General features: G+C 48.6%; 1 protein-coding gene across 1 annotated transcript; it reads right to left on the reverse strand.

Annotated features, from left to right (window-relative positions):
- Positions 1-2,037: 2,037 nt before the first annotated feature.
- On the reverse strand, positions 2,038-18,128 carry RCC1L (RCC1 like). Its single transcript, XM_048067924.2, has 11 exons — positions 17,787-18,128; positions 17,066-17,195; positions 14,572-14,700; positions 13,630-13,696; positions 12,478-12,529; positions 11,049-11,133; positions 9,932-10,113; positions 7,667-7,751; positions 6,495-6,668; positions 5,074-5,159; positions 2,038-3,455 (listed from the first exon to the last, which is right to left on the reverse strand). Exons 1-11 carry the CDS (start codon positions 18,081-18,083, stop codon positions 3,378-3,380), a joined length of 1,365 nt encoding a protein of 454 aa, XP_047923881.2. The 5' UTR covers positions 18,084-18,128; the 3' UTR covers positions 2,038-3,377.
- Positions 18,129-19,167: the final 1,039 nt, after the last annotated feature.

Consider the following 19,167-nt stretch of genomic DNA (forward strand, 5'->3'; position numbering starts at 1 on the left):
TGCAGGATGAAATGGTGCAAAGTTGCCTCCCAGCGCATGGCTCCCAGCTCCCCAGAGGGGTCCTTGCGCCTTGGCAGCGCTCAGACATGGCCCTGACCCATCTTGGGGGCAGCAAAAACTCCTCAGGACATAGCTTCCTTTGACCGGGGGTCAAAAGTGATTATTTTTCTATTATTTGCTTCTTTTTTATTTTAATACGTTTGTTTTTATTACTTTCTTAGTACAATACCAGTGCAGAGAAGGTTGCTGCTGGTTTATGAGGATGCTACTCGCTAGCGCCAGGCCTCGGGCAGACACCACGCTGACCATGCCACACGCTGGGCAGGCGCAAAGGCACCAGCCGAACGCTGCCCTCCCTGTGACTGCTGCTCGCAGGGGCTGGACGGGTTTTGGTGTCCTTGGTGTCACGCCGCAGGCTGGCAGGGAGCAGGGGGCTTCTTTCCACACCTTTGGGCTGCAGGACACGAGGGGCAGGAGCTGGGCTGCGAACACCACCAACCCCCCTCCCCCCTGCGCTTTGACATTCACAGCAGGCTGCTGGCAATGAGGAATCGCAGCGCTGCAGACGAGCCCCATTCTGCTTTCCCTTATCGCCCCGAGTAACCTCCTGCCACCCGGATTTATTTCCCCAGCAGCCAGAGGAGAAGGGGCTCAGCCTCGGCCCGGCGCTGCCATCACGGCTTTCAGCAGCTGTCAGGACAAGGGGTGTGAGGAGCGGCCCGGGAGCTCGGCTCATCCCCTCCCTCAGCACTTCGGGCCTGACGTGGGACATGCCGAGGTAGCTGGAGGCAGGGCAGGAGAGCAACCCCTGCACGCACCCTCCGGGCAGCCGTTCGGCCGCAGACCACGCTGCATGAACTGCCGAGCAAGTGCAGTATGTCACTGGCAAGTACAAGGGGAACTGGTGTTGGTCCCGGGTCTCTAAGCCAACCCCTGATTTTGCAGGCAGTGCAAGATGCTGACTAACAAAGTGACAGGTGCCACATCCAGGCTAAAGGCTCCGGACAAGCTCTAGCCTGATCTCAGGGCTCTAAGCACTTCAACAATGCCTCCTCTAACCAAAACGGGTCAGGGTGGTGTTTGCCAGACCACAGCTCTGTGCCACTAACTCCATTCCCACCACGCTGTGCGTTAGCAAATGCCCACGGCCACTGCAATGAAATTGCAGCCCTCCCCAGTGCATTAAGCTGTGTAACACTTCTATTTAGGGCTAAAGACCTTGCTGGCATTTAATTAACACACAGACTTTGCAATTTATTGCACAGCAAGACTGCAAGACAAGCAGGTAGGACATGGCACGAGGCCCCAGCCCAGCTCTCCAAGAGGCCCGAGCAGCGCTGCTGGCAGAGCAGCTGCAGGCCTGCAGAGGGCCCAGGCACCGACCTGCAATCCTGCAGCCCCGTCAAACAGCAGCATGCCCGAGGGAGTTCCTACAAACACCTTTCCTGCCACCATTTTTTGTATTTATTTCCAATGCTTTAATAAGCTTCCTCATGTAAAAAGGGCACAGCTGCTCCCAGGAGGCCAACACAACATGTTTGGGCAGCTCACGCCCGATGCAGAAGGTATAAATCGAGGCTCACTTAATGGGAAGGCACAGCAGCGAAGTTCTGTCACAATGTAACGTTCACTCGCTGATTGCTCTGCCTCAGCCCACCACCACAACACAAGGTACACAGCGATGTTAAGAGCAGCACGTACAGAGGGTTGTTTGCATACTTCGTTTCACCTTCCCTATACCTTATGCAAAGCCCTCCATAAGTTATTGCCTTAGCATAGGGCTTGGCGCCAAGCTCTGATCGGGCTAAGACAAAATCTATTTGGTACAGAATTCCGGATAATGGAGCTAAACGTAAGTATGTGGTGTCCTCAGGGGCAGGGCTACACAAGCAGCAGGGCTCCTCCTGGATCAGAGGTGTCTCAGGTGACAGAAGTTTCCTGCCACACCACAACGCTTAAGTTTAAATGCAGACTGCAAGACAGAGCAGCCCCTGTGTGAAGTCAAGTAACATTTCCATTACTAAGAAACAAAGATACAAAGACTTGACAATCGCTTTATTTAAAACAATTGCTTGGATTTTGCAAAAATAACGTTTTAAAATAATAAATTTAATTTTTTTCCTTGACAAAGCAGGAGTATCCCATACATAAGTGACACAGCTATGCCTGAGGTTGGGAGCATTTCACAAGAAACACTTTCCCACGTTTCTGTGTGAGATTTGCTGAGTGCCTGCTACAGGCACATCCAGCTGCTGCTTCCCATCTCCTTTAGCTTACTGCATCCTAAATGCGCTTAACGCAACTTCTCTGCTAAGAAGGCACCAAGAAACAAGGCTGTGCTTACTGCCCACTAAAGCTGACGCACTGCAGGAAAGCCAGGCTAAGCCAAGAGGGCTCTTTGCAACTCAGAGCCACCGTAACCCCAGGGACAAGGACTGCCAGGACTCCCCAAAAATCAAAGGCAGCCGTTTGTGATCAGCACACGGAGACCACTACGTGACAAACAGTGAGTGCTGCTCATTTCCACTGCCTGAACATCAGCCCCACGTGCAGTTCGGAGGGACCTTTGTTTCCAGCCTACTTCCATAAATAGGCTGGACTGGCCACTGCCCTTCAGCCTGTGCTTCCACAGCAGCAGCGTATTTCTTTCCATGCGGTCTTACTCAGCAGCACTTTCCCCCTGCAGACAGTTCTCACTCTCTCAGTCTAACAAACGTGTTCCCTGGATGTTCCTTGGCTGTTCAGCCTTCAGAGCGCACGCAGAGCCTGTGACAGCCCGGGCCACGGGCACGCCACCTGCCTGCAGGCCCCTGGCCATGTCCAGCTTCTGCAGAGAACAGGGGCCTGGGCAGGGCACAGCTGGTAGGGGACACCAAGCACAGCTGTGCTGGACTCCAACAGCCAGAATGAGTTTTCTTCTGCATAAAGAACTAGTAACTATAAAGCTTTCCCTGGGGAAATAGCTTGGCTCAGTCCAATGCTGACACCCCAGAGCTGGTGACAAGGAAAGCACCCGTAAATGAACGCCCTGTGCTACGGATTTCACCTCACACCAGTCTTCCCTGAGGGAGATCTCTTCATCCTTAGGCACAGGACGCACCAGCTGCGGGCTGGGCCTCAGCCTCTTTGGGAGTTTGTCAGGAAGCAGCCAGAGCACCCCGTGCACTGCTGCCCTCCTCAGGGAGCATCCTTCCCTCCTGCAGCCAGGCCGGAGCGTTTCAACAACACAGAGATGAGAGCACACCCAGGCACTGCTAGGGCTGTCCCTGCTCACAGTCACTTCTTGCCCGGTTCCATGGAGCGAGTCTTCCTTTCCCAGAAGCTCATCGCCGAGCTCCCCCGTCTTCAAAGCGCAGCGCTGAGGCCCAGCAGCATTGCTAGGTGAAAGATTTAACCATGCTTACCATGTGGTCCACACCACACGCAACGTCCACCACCTCACCGGGCACAGTCACCTGGATCAGAGCACAAGAGCAGATTATTTCTCAAGCTGGTATCCTGCACCCGGTATTTCCTATTTCTCATTCTTCCTTCTGCTTAATATATCAGTTGCTTTTACAGGAACTTGTATCAACAGACTAGTCATCTTGAGAACCCAGAGAAAGCAAGATCCAGCACCAGACGTGCTCGTGCATCAAGCTGCCAAATATTCCCCTTTTCCCCTCCCAGGAGGGCACAAAGCTTTGGAAGGACAGAAAGCACCATCCCAGTAGCAGCCAGTGAGGAGAACAAAGCCTCAGCCCATCTGCTCAGCAGCAGCATGACCAACCAGAGCATAATGCAGACAAGAGGAAGAGGGCCTGCCCAAGCCCCACAAGGATTAGCTTCTTCTCTCATCAGCAAGGACAGGAGAGATGCAAGAGCTTGGCTTTGCCTCAGGCAGTTTTTGCTTTGATGCTAAGCAGACCCAGCTCACCCACCAGTACAGTTACAGTTCTTTCATTTTCAGTACACTTACAGCTCAAGGAAAGCTGAAGCTACAAAGGGCAAGGTGCAAGCTTTTCCTCTGAGCTAAGGGAACGTAGAGATGGCTAGCTCTGGAGTAAAATGTGACAGGCAAAGAGCCTGGTAACTGCCCTTGTTTTGGTACACCACTGTACCATAATGATACTTTGGTATCTCCTGTAGGAGCTGGCTGTTGGAGGGAGAACTACCCTCAGCGTCCACCTAGGGAAATGTGGACACTCCACACGTGCTGCGTTCAGAGACCCCACTCAGCCACAGCGGTGTGGTTTCAGTCAGATGCTCCAGAGATGGTTTTTGGGGTTCCTTTTTAAAAGGAGAAGAACGCATGCCGAAGAAACACATCCACTGCGAGTTCAGGCACACAGAAGGGGACTGCAGGGTGGTTCCACTGGTCGCCTCCCTCCTCTCTGAGGTGGCCCCTGGTGGAGACTGGGAACATCTGTTGGGCTGAGCGCTGAACTCCAGAGCCAAGCTTTTCTACACCCCCAGTCTAGCTCTCAAAGCCAACCGAGAGAAGGGAGCAGAACTGGAAGCACTGTGAACCAGCTACGAAAACAGCTCAGTGGCTCAGCGCCTCCTGCTGTAACTACAGCCAGCCCAGTGACCCACTGCCACAGACGCTTGGCTTGGAAAAGTAGCAGGGCCAGGCAGCCCGCTGCTATTTGGTCCTGCTGCCAGCCACGACCAAAACATTCACCTAGTTAGATGTGAAACACAAGTCTTACGGCTCACAGGTGACCAATGCTGGCGGTTTTCTTTGCAGTATGCACAGAAATGAAGCGCAGGTTAGAGGGGAAGGGAGGAGGCAGTAAGGCTGCAGACATGAGGAAGATGCCATTCCTGTGGTTCAGGAGTGATGGCACAGCACCAGGTCCTGCTTTGGGATCTGAAATCTATACTGAAAGAGCAGAACCAGGAGACTCAGATTTACTGAACACCTCCACCCCTAGAGCACACTAGGCAAGGATCTCTGGAAAAGAAAGCAGTCCTGCAGTTATCTGAGGTTTCTACTTCTTCCAAAATTACTTCAAACTATGCAGCAAGTGTTTCTTGGCCTCACAATAACAAAGGCTAGCTAAAAAGTACACTCTGGGTCTTAATCCTTACCCTCCATGGGAAATACTGGTCTTCCATTCTTCCAATTCCCAGGCAGCCTCTTAGATTCTTGCCCCACACAAAGAGTTCTCCTCTGTCTATGTAGAGAGAAAAGGGAAAAAAAGAATAAAAATAGTTCTTTTTTTAATGAGACTGGTCTATTTGTGATGTTGGCAAGTGTGACTACAGCGCTGCTGGGAGTATGAACGGTTATACATGCAGCATGAAAGCCCTGAAGTTCAGTTCCAAGCACAATAAATGTGCTTGGGAAAAGCGATGCCTAACGAGCAGGACAAGTAGCAAGCTCTGGGCACAACTCTGCCTTTGCCTTCCCTTCTTACAGCTCTTGCTTTGGAATTTTATTTGAAGAAAGAATGCAGCAGAAGAGATTCCAGGGAATCATTTGTAGTGAAGTGAATCAACTGCACTGGAAGTTAAACAAGTACAGCTGACCCCACACGAGCTATCAGCACAGCAAATGGGGGTAAGCAAGGCAGTGAAATCTGCCCCAAGCCATCACCTGGACACCAGTTGTTCAGCTGCCTGACAGAAGTGACCTTCTAACGGTAACTGGGGAAAAGAAAAACACTTGTATTCAGTTGTATTGGAGAGAGAGCATTTTTTAAGCCTCTCAGCACACAGATCAGCTCCACAGCACAGACAACTAAACCTAAAACACTGCCAGTACCACCTAGTGTGCAACTCTTCCTGGCTAACGGTGGAGGGCAGTTACAAGCACCTTATGACCAGACTCAGTGTCACACCCACAACTTCCCTGACAAGGACCAAGCACATCGGCACCCAGCACTTTTCATGAGTAAGCTATTACTTTTGCTAACGCGTACACAGGTTCTCTGTGTTGCTGCCCCCTGCTGCCCATTTTTAAGTGACCTTCACCTTCAGAACTTCCTTTAAAGACAGGCAAATAGACCGTGTACGTTCCAGAATGTCCTAACTTTAGCATACTAGATGTGTAGGCCTTTCCACCTGAGCCTGCTAACTGAATTGGCAAGAAGGGGCAAGAAAGCCCGACATCTCCCTCTGATTTAGACTCATTTTTACCTTGCCCATTTATCCCATGTACTCCTTTTGCTGCTGAAGTGTAACTGACTGACTTACTCTGTACAAGGAAATTAAAAAACCTTCCTGGGTTTCCTGTTTGAGGTTGTTTTTTTTGTATTAGGGTTTATTTAAGAAAGTGTTATTCTTCTAAGTCAGCCCTAGAGGTGACAAGTAGGTAACAGCCCTACATTCACGTTGTAATAGGCTCTATCGCAGCAGTACCTACGCTTAGAGACCATGCTGACAACTGTGAACGTGCTGTCTGTCCCTCCTGCTGCGTTCCAGTGTGTTTAAGAAAGACTTTTTAGCTTTCAAAGCTGCCAATAATATAGCCACATGACTTTCTCCTGACAGTAGAAGTAGAAACTTACTTGTAAGTGCTGCAAATTGGCTGAGTCCACAGCGAACATGAGCAACGCGGACGTCCGGATTCAAGTCTGACCAGCCAAATAGGCTGGGCGGGATCATCTCTGGCACCGCTGTTTCTGTTAGGTTTGGTCCTTTCCCAAGAATTCCATATCCCCAGACAAAAACATTTCCTTCTTCTGCATCACAATAAGAACACATTCAGTAAGGAAGTCTGCGCTTGTGAAATTCACACCATGACCAAAAGGTATGCTATTCTGCCTCCTACAGCAGACTAACTCCTTTTGAGCATTTAAAAGTAGCAAACAATGCATTTCCATCCGAATGCCTTAATTTTTTCCTAAGCTGTGTAAGCCAGTCAAGCTTCATGGGGGAAAAGTGCCAACATAGTGCAGACTGGGTAAAATACTTCAGCTAAAGGCTGAGTTTTATTATCACCGCTTTCTCCTTTGAGGCACAGCCAAAGCAGCGGCAGGTTGGTGGCCCTGCCTGGCGTTCTGCCTCAAGCTGGGTGCCTGGGAAAGGCAGCAGTTGGACAGCGTAAGACAGAATAAGTTGCTACGACTGCCAGCTCCCATGTCATCACAGCAACAGCACCGTATATAGGAACCTCTTCATCAAGACGATCCTTCCTCAGAGTAGTACAATCCTTTCCCTCAATCCCTTATTGAGCGACTTTCAAGCTGTGCACCACTGGCAATCCCCAAAGCTACTCTGTAAGAAACCTGCTGCAGTTTCACTGTCCTCAGAACTCTGCTTTCCAGCCTGGTTTATCAAGGTTTATTTACATGTCAGACTTATACTGAGTCTGAAGGGATGTTCTCCCTCTGAAGCGTTGCCTTCCTTCCTGTATTCATCTTCACATAGGCCACGCATGGCCCACGTGATGAGAAAACAAGGGATCAGAGCAGCAGGCAGTGACCGTGCTCTCCTAGCTGGCACAAGCACCACCAACAGCACACACAGGCTTCCCAGCAGCACAGGCTAGAAGAGGTGCTCCATGGTTCATGCAGAGCCTCTCCAGAACATTTTCAGCCACAGTGTTCTCAGTCTCCCAGCTCTCCTCACACAGACAGCGAGCCCTGCTTCCAGCGAACAAGACGCCCGCTCCAGTAAGTTACAGCCCACCCACTGCGGGGCCCTGCATTAAGGAGGACAATTGTGGAAGCGACCTCACCCGTCAGCACAACATTGCCCGTCCCTCCACACGCGGCCTCCTTTATCTTCCCAATCTTGAACGGCAAGTGTCTGGGAACGCTGACCTGCAGGAGGTTGCAAAGAGTCATTACAGACAAAGTACTAAACTGGAAACGAGACATACATTTTTAACTTGTTCTCTGGTTCTGGTTAGAGCTCGCACACACTGACAACTTAAATGCAGACAGCCTTTGCTGCCTGAGTAACAGAACGAATGCAAGTCCCAAGACTAAAAGAACTACGTGAAATTCATTAAGGTTGAGAGCGCAGACACACCAGAAATAGCTACCCAGCACAAAGCCTACACAGGGCAACAAAGCTGGGAGCACTTAAGGCCTGCTGGTATCCCCAGCTCTGCAGGTCACACAGCACCAATGTCAGTACATGCGCACCCTGCCAAGGCCTCCCAGTGGGCAAAGTCACCGAAATGCTCTGCAGTGATATTTCTGAACACACAAAGGAAAACCACTCGAAGAATATCAGTCTTATTCAGTAGGGTTTGGTACAGCAGAAACCTACAGAGCTTGCCAAGTGTCACTGACCTCAGACATCACAGGTAACACCCAGCTCTGCAATTTCACAATTTGGATGTTATTTATGTGGTATCTAGAACTCCAGCTTTGGCAGGCGTGCCACTCATCTGCCTCAGACCTCTCCGACCTCAGTCAGGAGCATGCATCCAGGAAGGTGCTACACTACTTAACCCAGCCACCATCCTCAGGCCTCCCGGGTCCCAGCAATTAGCCCTACGGTAAGGGTAGGTCAGGAGTAGCAGGGGACACAAAGGTACCTATTTAATAGAAGCCACACTAATGCAATTACCTGCTCTTAGCCTTCTGCCAAGAATACTGAGTATTATGAATTCCCTGACTCTGTTTTCTGCACTACCTCTAGGAGGAGACCAACTGCCTGATGACCTCAGTACTGCAACACTTAGTGTTGAGTCAGCACTATATTCTCTCCCCATGTAAGCTTGCTCCAAAAAAAAAAAAAAACAACCAACTTGTATCTTCAAAACACTGGGATTTGTTTAGGAGTCAGCTATAAGCCTACTGAAGTAGCTGGTGAGAAATTCAGGCCCAGAGCATAGAGCTCAACATTATGAAGTATGTAATTAAAGAAAGCAGCTTCTCTGCTGTATTATACGTGTCTCAACAAAACCTTGATTAGAGTTTATTAAAGCAGCTGAAGACCTAGCAAGACCCTCTGCGTACAGTGCCTTCAATGGATTCTTCTGCAATATACTTTCTTCTTTCTACAGATCTTAAGAGTGCCGCAAAAATCTGTTCATAATTCACAAGTAGCAAGATTATAGTCCCCATGTACACTAGCCAACAGCCCAATACTCCATCCTGCAGGTCACAAAAAAAAAAATCAAAAATCTGAAAAATCAAGAGGCAATTCCCCTTTACTTCCCTTCAATATTCATTGTAAGTGCCCAAGAAACTACGACAAACAGCCACAGAACCAGTTTATAAACTGTCAATGAATTTCCCACTCAGTGTTGACAGTGAGTGAGAACCAGTCCAGTCCGTGGGGTTTCAACCTCAAAAATCAAGTTACTACACTTCTGGGGCTGGCTATTTAGCAAGGGGCCTTTATACCTCAAATTGTAAGTTGATGGGTACAATTACAGCATTATTTAAGGCAGAAGGTACTGGGAATGAACGCTGCTGTGAAGCACACTTTCAAAGATGTCTTGTTTTGTCACCTTCCTTTTTATCACCAGCTGCTTTCTGGGGTGGGGAAGGAGTTCAGGTGTTCCTTTACTGTGTCAGACTCTAAAGAGAACCACGCAGTCCCTAAAGAGAGCCACACAGTCCCACCAGGGCTATTTGGAAGGCACCTCCAAGGGTCACCTGGACCAAAACCCTGCTCAAAGCAGGGCCATTCAAAATTCTTGATTAGCCAGCCAAAAATCCTGCTGCTTCTGTCCAGAAACCAGCACAAACAAACTTGGTGCAAAGTCAGTGGACTGGGGATGAGGTAATAGGGTGTGCTCTTCCTTTGTAAGAGACAGACAAACTGGCGTGAGGTAACCCAAACTTCTCTGCCTGTCACTAGCTAGCTAACATACTGCCCTAAAGCCAAACAACCATTTCAGACAGGTTGGCTTTATAAGCACTGGGAAAAAAAATCAGCCTGCTACTGGTGTTAGTTTATATTGATTTACACTGCTGTCAAATTAAAAAAAAAACACATTGCTGGGAGAAATGTGTAATTTCCCCCCCCCAGGCCAACTGACCTGCGTGGTTTCAGTGACAGACGCCAGCTGCAAGTATTCGGAATTCCCCCAGCCAAAGAGGTCTCCCTCATCTGAGACAGCCAGACAACAGTCCCCGTAGGAAGAGACCTGGATAATGTTCACTCCGGTGATGTCACCACCTAGCTTCGTAGGAATACTGGTGATATTGTAGTGCCCAAGGCCTGAAGGGAAAAGGAGAGAGGTGATCAAGATTTCCCCCCTCCCCAGACATACTTTAATGCCCACATCAGACCATTTTGTCATGTTACAGACCACTCATCTTTGTCTGTAAGAACCAGCCCCAAACACCAGCTCTAACCAAAGCTAGCTCTCTAGAGTACAAAGCAATTTTACACAAATCACACCTGGAAACCAGTCTAGGCCCTGGGCACTCATTTGCAAGCGTTTGAGAGCACTAACCAATCCAGGCAGTTACCCTGAGAGAGGCAGACTTCCATAAAGCTGCTGCACCGTGCCGTCTGCAAGGACAACCATGAGCGACAGCACGCTCTGCAATCATTTTAGACAACAGCAGGTGAAGTAGCAAAAGATGCTGGGAAGAAAGCACACTGCATGACAGCTGCCTGGACAAGAAGCCAGAAAGCAGATGACAAACAGGATGGGCTGCGGTATGCCTGCAGGAGAAAACCACAGGAAGAATCCAGCTTCAGGAGCAGCAGCAGGACTAAACAGTAGGAAATGCTCAGATAAAGTCCTCCGACAGCAAGAGCCACCCGAGTAAGGGCCTGGCCAGAGATCCCATAGTAAGACAGCAGCAGCCACACCAAAGGTCTCTGTCAGGAGCAGGAAGCAAAACAGACCCTGAAATGAGCATCATGAAGCAAGACGTGCACAGAACCAGGGAGCTAACTTTCACGTGCCATTTCCACATGCTCCCCTCAAGCTGAATGCCTGGGTTGCCAGTATGGCATCCTAAAAATGAACTGGTTTGTCTCAATGTGGTAACCCGACAGCATTAAGAACATCCGCACACAGCTGGAAACACAGCAGCTCCTTTGCATCCACACATGGAGACCAACATCCACCAGGAGCTCTGGATAAGGACAGCTCGTTATAGTCATCAATCACTAGAATGCAAGCTGAGCTCAGCTCCTACCTGTTTGTCCATCAGCTCCCCAACCGCACGCAAAGACCGTGCCTTTCTCGGTTCTAAACAGACTGTGGTCTTGGCCACACACAACCTGCACACAAACAAGAAGCCAGAGCTGGTCAGGAAAGGTCCCATGTTCACGATTGATTTAATGAAGCATTACAGGCAGACAAATTGAGCAATGAACCTCTACAATGCCCAGCAGCACAGATTTTGACCTTTCCCTGCACATCCAGTGGCTCCACAGACAGGGAAAGCTACGAACAGCACGAGACAGCACAAGAAACAGAATTTTCTTCGTGGAAAGTGATGCTGCAGCTGACTTGGTCTCAGATCCAAAACAAGGCTTAGTTAACAGAAAGCTCAATTCAGCAGCGCAACGTAACAGAGCAGTAAAAAAGAGCTCTCCCTTCCCAGAGTGCTACCACGTGGCTCCCAGTGCCAGCTACAAACTGCCATTGATCCCCTGCCATGCGAGTGCTCTAAGAACACATCTGTTCTCAAATCGACATTTATGTTGAATCAGCAATCATGTCTGGCATAGGCCTGGCCTAAGTTAAAGCCAATGTCTTCAAAAAACAGAGCCTAAAAGTTAGCCAAAGATTAAAGGGTTTTAACCCACAAATTAAGAAGTCGACTACCAATAATTTTAAGCATGTAGGTGCTGCGAAAGTACAAACAGGAATCACTTACTCAACTCCCTTGAAAAAAATTATAAAGAGCAAAAACACAAGTTTATGAGCCTAAATCAAGACTTAATTAGGATGTACCACGGTGGACTCTCATACTGCTGACCTAAATGATCCTTGCCTTTGAGGATGCTGCCTGGGCCAGGAAAAACATACACACAAAGTACAGTTATAGGCACACAGCCATACTAGTGAACGTCTCCCATGCCTGGGAATGCTGCAGCGGTGCAAAGAATCAGTGTCACATACACTGCTCTGCAGTCCCTAAGCAGATCTCGCAGCTCACCTTTGATATGGGGAAGACAAAACTCAAGATAAAGCAGTTCCCAAGTGACCAGGACTCCCACAGCCTTCTCTGCCAAGCTGCTGCCCAGCCAGCCAGCCCCAGCATGTCCCAGTGCCCAGGGCTGTTCCTTCCCAGGGGCAGGACCCAGCACCTTCCCTGCAGAACTGCAGGAGGCCACTGTCAGCCCATTTCTCCAGCTTGTCCGTGGCCATCTGGATGGCAACACAACCTCTGGTGCTTCTCCCATCTTGGCATCATCTACAAACTTGCAGAAGGCACACCCCACCCCTCCAGACCATTAATGAAGCTGCTGCACAGGACAGGGCCCAGTACTGACCCCGGGGTACACAGGGATTATTGGCCTCCCACTGGGCTTTGTGCCTGTGACCACCACCCTCTGGACCAGCTGTTCAGCCAGTTTTCAACCTACCTTCAGAACTAGGTTAGAAGATCCTCTTACCTGAACAACTCTGCTGTCAAAATCATTCAGCTGATGAATCAAATGGCTTTCACTGGACACCACCAAACAACAACCGAAAAGAGAAAAGGCAACACAGCGGAATTCAGAGGACTGCAACCGTTAAGTGTGAAGGTAGACCTGCCTTTACTGAAAGCCCCTTCGCTAGGACAAGAGATTCTTTCACATTCTTATATACTCAGAAAGCACAGTTCCGCTCTAAAATTCATTCTCCTCTTTAAGAAGTTAAGAACTGTCACTACTTAAATATAATTTTTTATGGGAATTGGGGGTGGGAGCAGTTCTCAAACACCTTCCCTAGTCTGGAATGAGCACAGACATTTGGTAATACTGCAGCACCTATACAACACTACGCTTAATTACAGACTGACCACATTTAAACCCCAGAGCATGAACAAAGCAGTGTTAGCATTCATTTTATTTTTCCATAAAAATAGGAGTTCTGAACAATCCCATGACTAAATTCCAGTATCCAGATGAAAAAGAGCTAGTTAAATTACAGCTATTTTCTTAAACTCCACAGGCCAAGTCCTGTGGATCTAAGAGCAATCAGCAAAATCTCCTATAGGCCCTGCCAGGGAATCAGTAACTTTCAACATATTCCCACTACCCACTTACATCACTAGTGTCTTATCAAGTATTTTGAGCATATGCTTTGGTGCAGTCCACAAAAACACTACAAAGGAAAAGCTGTAGAGACTCAAACGCAGTTACAGCAAAGAGACTCAATAAAAAGATCTCTCTTTCATGATTACAAGGCATTTCTAGCACCCTCACAAACAGCACTTGCACACCCCTCTGAGAGGCTAAAGGGAAAAAGGACTGCTAACACTGATTACCTCGGGCTAGTTACAAAGGTTGGGTTTTCCTCACTACGCCCTGTGAAAACTGTCAGATGCCGACAGCTTTTTCTATTTTATGAACATTGTCAGAAGAGCACTCGTGCCCAGCTTGGGTTTAAAGCCAGGCCCTTTTTATGATGCCTGCAGCATAAAAGCCTGTTCTCAGACTCTTTAATCTTGAACAGTATCCTTGTACCACCAGACTTTTCATATCTCCAGGTTTTACTGAAGGGTTATTTTCATGCAATAATGTTTTTAACATTAAGAAAGCTCAGATTATTTGGATTCTCACCTGTAAATTTCGTCTTCAACAATCTTCCGACCACACTGTCCGTAAGAATTGTTTCCCATGGTGAAGACTGAAAAACAACAACAAAATGCATGAGTTTTATTATTGTCCAGCCTCATTAAGGCTTCTTTGCAGGTACACGGAATATTTTCATGAGTACCTCAGCACAAAAGGTCAAACACAGTACTGTAAAAATTGGCATAAGCTTTCTTCAAAGCAAGTCCACTTGGATTTAAGTGCCCAAATCCATTTTAGCCAACAATACATTGCTGGTAGTGCTGCAGGCACGGGGCAGTACCTGGAGCCCAGTGGCTGTTTTTCACTAATTGCCTTGTTCATCCTGCCGTTGCCAAGGAGACTCCGAAATAGATCAGCCTCCCACAGGAGCATTCAGCCAGCCAGCTCACCCAGCGATAAGCAGCACTGGATTGCTCTGTGCGGCGCTGAAGCCACTGCACCAGAGTTACCAGAGACATGGAAAGCCAATTCACAAAGCAGATCTGCTGTATGAAGGCCTATTAATTCATGGCTTTTATAAATGCAGCACTCAGGGGCTTCATGGGGAAAGTAACACACAACTATTGGCACAGCCATCCAAAATGGAATTCAAAAACACATCTGCCTGAACGAGACAAATAGCCTACACTTCAACGAGGCCTGGGGCTAAGTAAACAAACCGTATTTTGCAATACTTGTAGCAAAAAAGCATCCAACGCATTTACAGCTTGAGCCAAACAGCACGCAGAGCTCGACACCTGGTTATCAGCTGAGGCCTCTCCCTCCTGGGAGCGATCCCACGAAGGCCAGCAGCTACCTGCACTACATTTACAGTGCAACAGCCCATCTGCGGTCTAGTTCTCAAGGATATACGGCAATCCTTCTCAGATTTTTTTAAATGAAAGCATAGTCAGGCGTCCCTTGTCACCAGCACAGGCAATACCATACCTCCTTCGCTGTCCGTCAGGATCAGGGAATGGGCTCTCCCGCAGGACACCTGCAAGACTCGAGTTTGCTGCGGCTTCTCCAGTGGTAACGGAATTGGAGATGGCTCCAAGACATATTCGTAGCCTTTAGCTTAAGGAACAGAGAAAAATTAGAAAGTCAGTGGATTCTATAAAACAAATTCATCAAGTATTTGTTGATTACATCGTGCACACACAAACTGATCCCTATTTTGTTACAAAAGCAAACGTATTTTAGAAAGCCAGGATGCTAAACGAAGTAAAATAGCAACTGATATTCACCACTGGGAGGAAGATATTAAAAGAAACAGTGATGACTGAAGCCAAGAATCATAGCCTAATCAAAAATCCTAGAGACTGAACGATATTAAGGCTTCAGGTGGCCACAACTGGGAAACTGAGGCTTTCAGCTGTATGTTCAACCACTTTGGTGAATAAAGCTGGATTACTAGAAAGCCTAACACTAAGCACAAACTAAAGTGCTCTGTACAACTGGGGATATTGCGAACAAGGTATAATATCAGCAACTACAAGAAGACAGCATGAAAGGCAAACAAAAAATCTTAGGGCTTCGTATTTAAAGAACAGCAGATTAAAGGCCCTTTCAGAAATAGGCATGTAAGAAACATTAACAAGCAAGGCTCCATGAGGGATAAGAGATCTAAGGTTTAAGAAAGAAAATGACAGACTCTACTCCAAACAGATTTAGTAACCTGAGGAATATGCAATCAGTTATGGTCAACTGGGGAAAAAAAAACCAGCAAAACATAATCAGTACTTGGCAAAAGGTTAAGGTGAGATAAAAAGCTTTGGTATCAAAGAAAACCACTTGAACAAGTGAAAGCAAGTCCCAGAAGACCTGACGCAGCATTCTACTCCCATGTAGCAGCATTTTAACTAGTTCTCACTGCCTTCAACTGGAAAAAGAAACAGAACACCTACACTACCCTTACAGTAAGACACTACTTGATGCAAGGAGAGGGGTCACAACCGGCTGTTTGCAAGCAGCCTGGCACGCAACGCAGCAGGGAGGGAAAGACAGCAAGGTCTATACGTGTCTAAAGAGACATGGACATCACAAAGCAAGAGAACTTTTCCTTCTCTCTCTCTCTCTCTCTCTGTTCCTTCCAGTCGAGCCAGCAAGCTACTGGAATCTGTGGTAACGAACTCAGTGCCATCACTGACGATATCTGAAGCATCTTGGAGGAAGAGAAACAACGAGGTGGCTAAGGCAGGGAATGGCTAGCGTAACATGTAAGTAGTTTAGCTTAGAAACAGCTGAAGTTAGACCATGGAATACAACGACCTGGAAGCTGGCAGGTTGTAAGTTCTCCTGGAAACAGCTCTACACAGACATGGCATTAGAACAAGCAGGTAACAAACCAAGTAACAAGCAACTTATCCAAAAGGAAGCTTGTCTGAGAGAAGTTAAATACAGAGCAGCAGCAATCTCACTACTCTGCACATCACTTTCAACAGATCTCCCCAAACACTGTACACTCCCTTACTTTGGGCTTTAACTGCATAGTTATTTAACCTGTTTCTGTATCCTCTAGCAAAAATAATTGATTTATCGGAGAAAACCAAGAAAGAGACAGGACACACCTGAGATGTGAGCAGTTACAGAACTCAGAGTTAACAGCTGACACCTTTAAAAGCAAAAGGTGAATGGAGGCTTCTGTGGTCCCATCATTTTCCAGTTGCTGTTTAAGCACACACACCTGCTGCGCACATGAACTCTTAGAAATCTATACCAGATTCTAGCAGCAACACACAGGAGTTCCACTGTAAACTTCAGCGTTCTCCATAGCAGCAATCATTTTCTTTTGGTTTGCCACAACATTTAACCTTTTGCCCATAAAAGGCACACCATACCTTGATGGATTAGGCTCTTACAAGGCATGAAGAGGAAATAAATGGTTTTCTGCACAGAAAACATCTTCTTACATATATTTGAAAGCTTATGATAAGACCAAATGATTGAATAAAGTGTTTTTCCTACAAAATGCAATTTTGTATTAAAACAAAAAAAGAAAACCTACAGCTTCACAAAAGCCTCCATTGACTTTGCCAGAAGAATTCTGTGGGAGAGAGTTAGTTCAGAGATGCAAAAGCAACAGAAGTGAGCAAACCATCTTGCCAAAACCATTTTATTAATGAGCCCACTACACTACCCACTATCAAACTACAGACTCAAAGCAGCACCCTAATCAACAAACATGGGCTTCTGCAGAATAACCAGTTGCTTCCACTTTAGTTATACCCAGGTAAGGACACAAGTGCAGTGTGTAGAACGGATGGATCTCTCAAACAGTTACAGTGAAAACAACAGCCACATTAACAAATATATATATTTAAAGAGAAGTAAGGCCCTGTGATCTGCATTAGGGCACCCAGTACATTTCCATGCCCCCAACCCACACCACACGTATCCCGCAGTGCCGCTCCATCAGTATTTACAAGACCTCCATCCTTACTTCTGTCTCTTATGCTCCTCTGAAATCCAAGCTGGGAGTCCTTGTTCAGCCCCATGCCCCACACTTTGGTGATGTCGGTGGTGTTAGAGGACAGCAGCGTGAATCCATAACCACAGGCAGCAGAGGTGATCTTTGAAGGCAAACAAGAAGCATAACATTCAGTAATAAAATACTGTTTAGAAAAATAGGTTCCACTCCAGACTGTTTTGTCATTAGCAACTCTTTAAGCCATGCCCAAATGTAGCCCAAATTCATAGTCTTTGGCGAAACAATCAAAAATAACATTTAGTGGTTAGCACAATGGTGTAAACGCAAGCTGAATGTTACTGCTTTCACGTTTTGCTTTTGTGTTTGTACAGTTGCTTTTGGACCCGTTCAGGCACAGCAGCAAAACCTGCCCACATCAGTAGATTTAAATAATAAAAAATGGAAGATACTAAGGGAATAACAGCCCCGTTTTGCTCTTTTTGCCCAAGGAGGCCCAGCCGTTCTGCCCTGCCTCGAGCCAGCAGAGCACGAGGCCTGACGCATGGAGACAAGAAATACGATTTCTAGCAGAAGCTTCTATTTTCCCTCAAAGAACCCCAAAAAGGCATTGAAACTATCCACTCCTGCTGCGATAACCAACCCCCCTCCTGCTGTCAGGGGCCTGTCGGGAGAACACGCGCCCGCCCACGCCTCTATCGCCTGTCGCGACAGAGCGGCCCCCCCCCGCAGGCACCTTCCCGTCCGTCTCCAGCCGGTACGGCGTCGGCTGCACCCGCCGCGGCCTCTTCCAGCTCGCGTCCGGCCTCACGAAGCTGGGGACGCCCAGGGCGCCCGCCAGGCAGAAGCCCCAGACGAAAACGCGCCCCCGGCGCCGCGCCGCCTTCCCCGCGTACTGGAACACGGGGGCGGCCTCGTCGGCCTCCCGCAGCTGCCGGGAGCTCGGCGGCCCCGCCGGCCGGGCAAAGCCGCGGTGAGAGGGCGGCGGCGGCGGCCGCCAGGCCCCGCTCAGCGCCCGCCTCAGCGCCGCCATCGCCGCCTCAGGCGCCCGCCGCCATTTTGTCGCCCCCTCCCCCCCCGCCCCTCTGAGCGTGCGCCATGCGCGGCGCTGTCCCGCCCTATGGAGGCGATGCCTGTCTTAAGGCGGCAGTGCCGGCCCTTCATGGAGCCACAGAATCATTAGGGTTGGAAAAGAGTTTCAAAATCATCTGGTCCAACCACCCCCATACACCTATGTCACCAACCAAACCATGTCCCCAAGCACCACGTCCAACCTTCCCTTGAACACCCCCAGGGACGGTGACTCCACCACCTCCCTGGGCAACCCATCCCAGTGCCTGACTGCTCTTTCTGAGAAGAAATGTCTCCTCATTTCCAACCTGAACCTCCCCTGGCACAACTTGAGGCCATTCCCTCGTGTCCTATCACTGGTTATCTGTGAGAAGAGGCCGACCCCCAGCTCCCCACACCTTCCTTTCAGGTAGTTGTAGAGAGCAAGACCCGTCACACAGCCCCCCAGCATAAATGGGAATCCCAAATGAAATGCAAACCCAAGCTCAACACAGCTGGTACGGCTGGGTGCGGTGTCACCCGCACATAGTCCTAGTGTTGTTCTCCATGTGGTGTGGCAGTGCTGTCCCAGCACTGCTCCCTGCACTGTCAGGCTGCCCTGTGATGGCTGCCGGCCTCCCAGCATGGTGGCCCTTGGGCTGTGAAGCGGACAGAGAGATGGGCTGTGTGATAAATTAGCGGGTGTTTGTTCATTGTCTTTAAAAGGAATTCAGAGGATCTGCTGAGAAGATAAGGTTTTGCAATTTACGACCTTGTTAAGGGGGAAGACTAAGCAAGTAGATAGTGGGGTGGGGGTGTTGGATAAACATCCTTGGTAAAACAAAGACTCTGTGAAATACTGTTTCCCGCTTCACTACCCTCCCCCTTGAACACGAGCACAATGCATGATCATTGAAAGAAAAACAACGACCCCCCAACAACGAACTGCGCAGCTTCAGAAGGTCCAACAAGTCCTGACAAGCCGAAACTTGGATGCTATAAAACGGCGACACTGAAAAGGGAAAGTTGCGTGCTGTGGTGGAGCGGAGACTCCCCAGCCGCCCAGC

The sequence above is a fragment of the Anser cygnoides genome, chromosome 18 (genome assembly GCF_040182565.1).
Source record: "Anser cygnoides isolate HZ-2024a breed goose chromosome 18, Taihu_goose_T2T_genome, whole genome shotgun sequence".
In the NCBI taxonomy this organism is placed as follows: domain Eukaryota; kingdom Metazoa; phylum Chordata; class Aves; order Anseriformes; family Anatidae; genus Anser; species Anser cygnoides.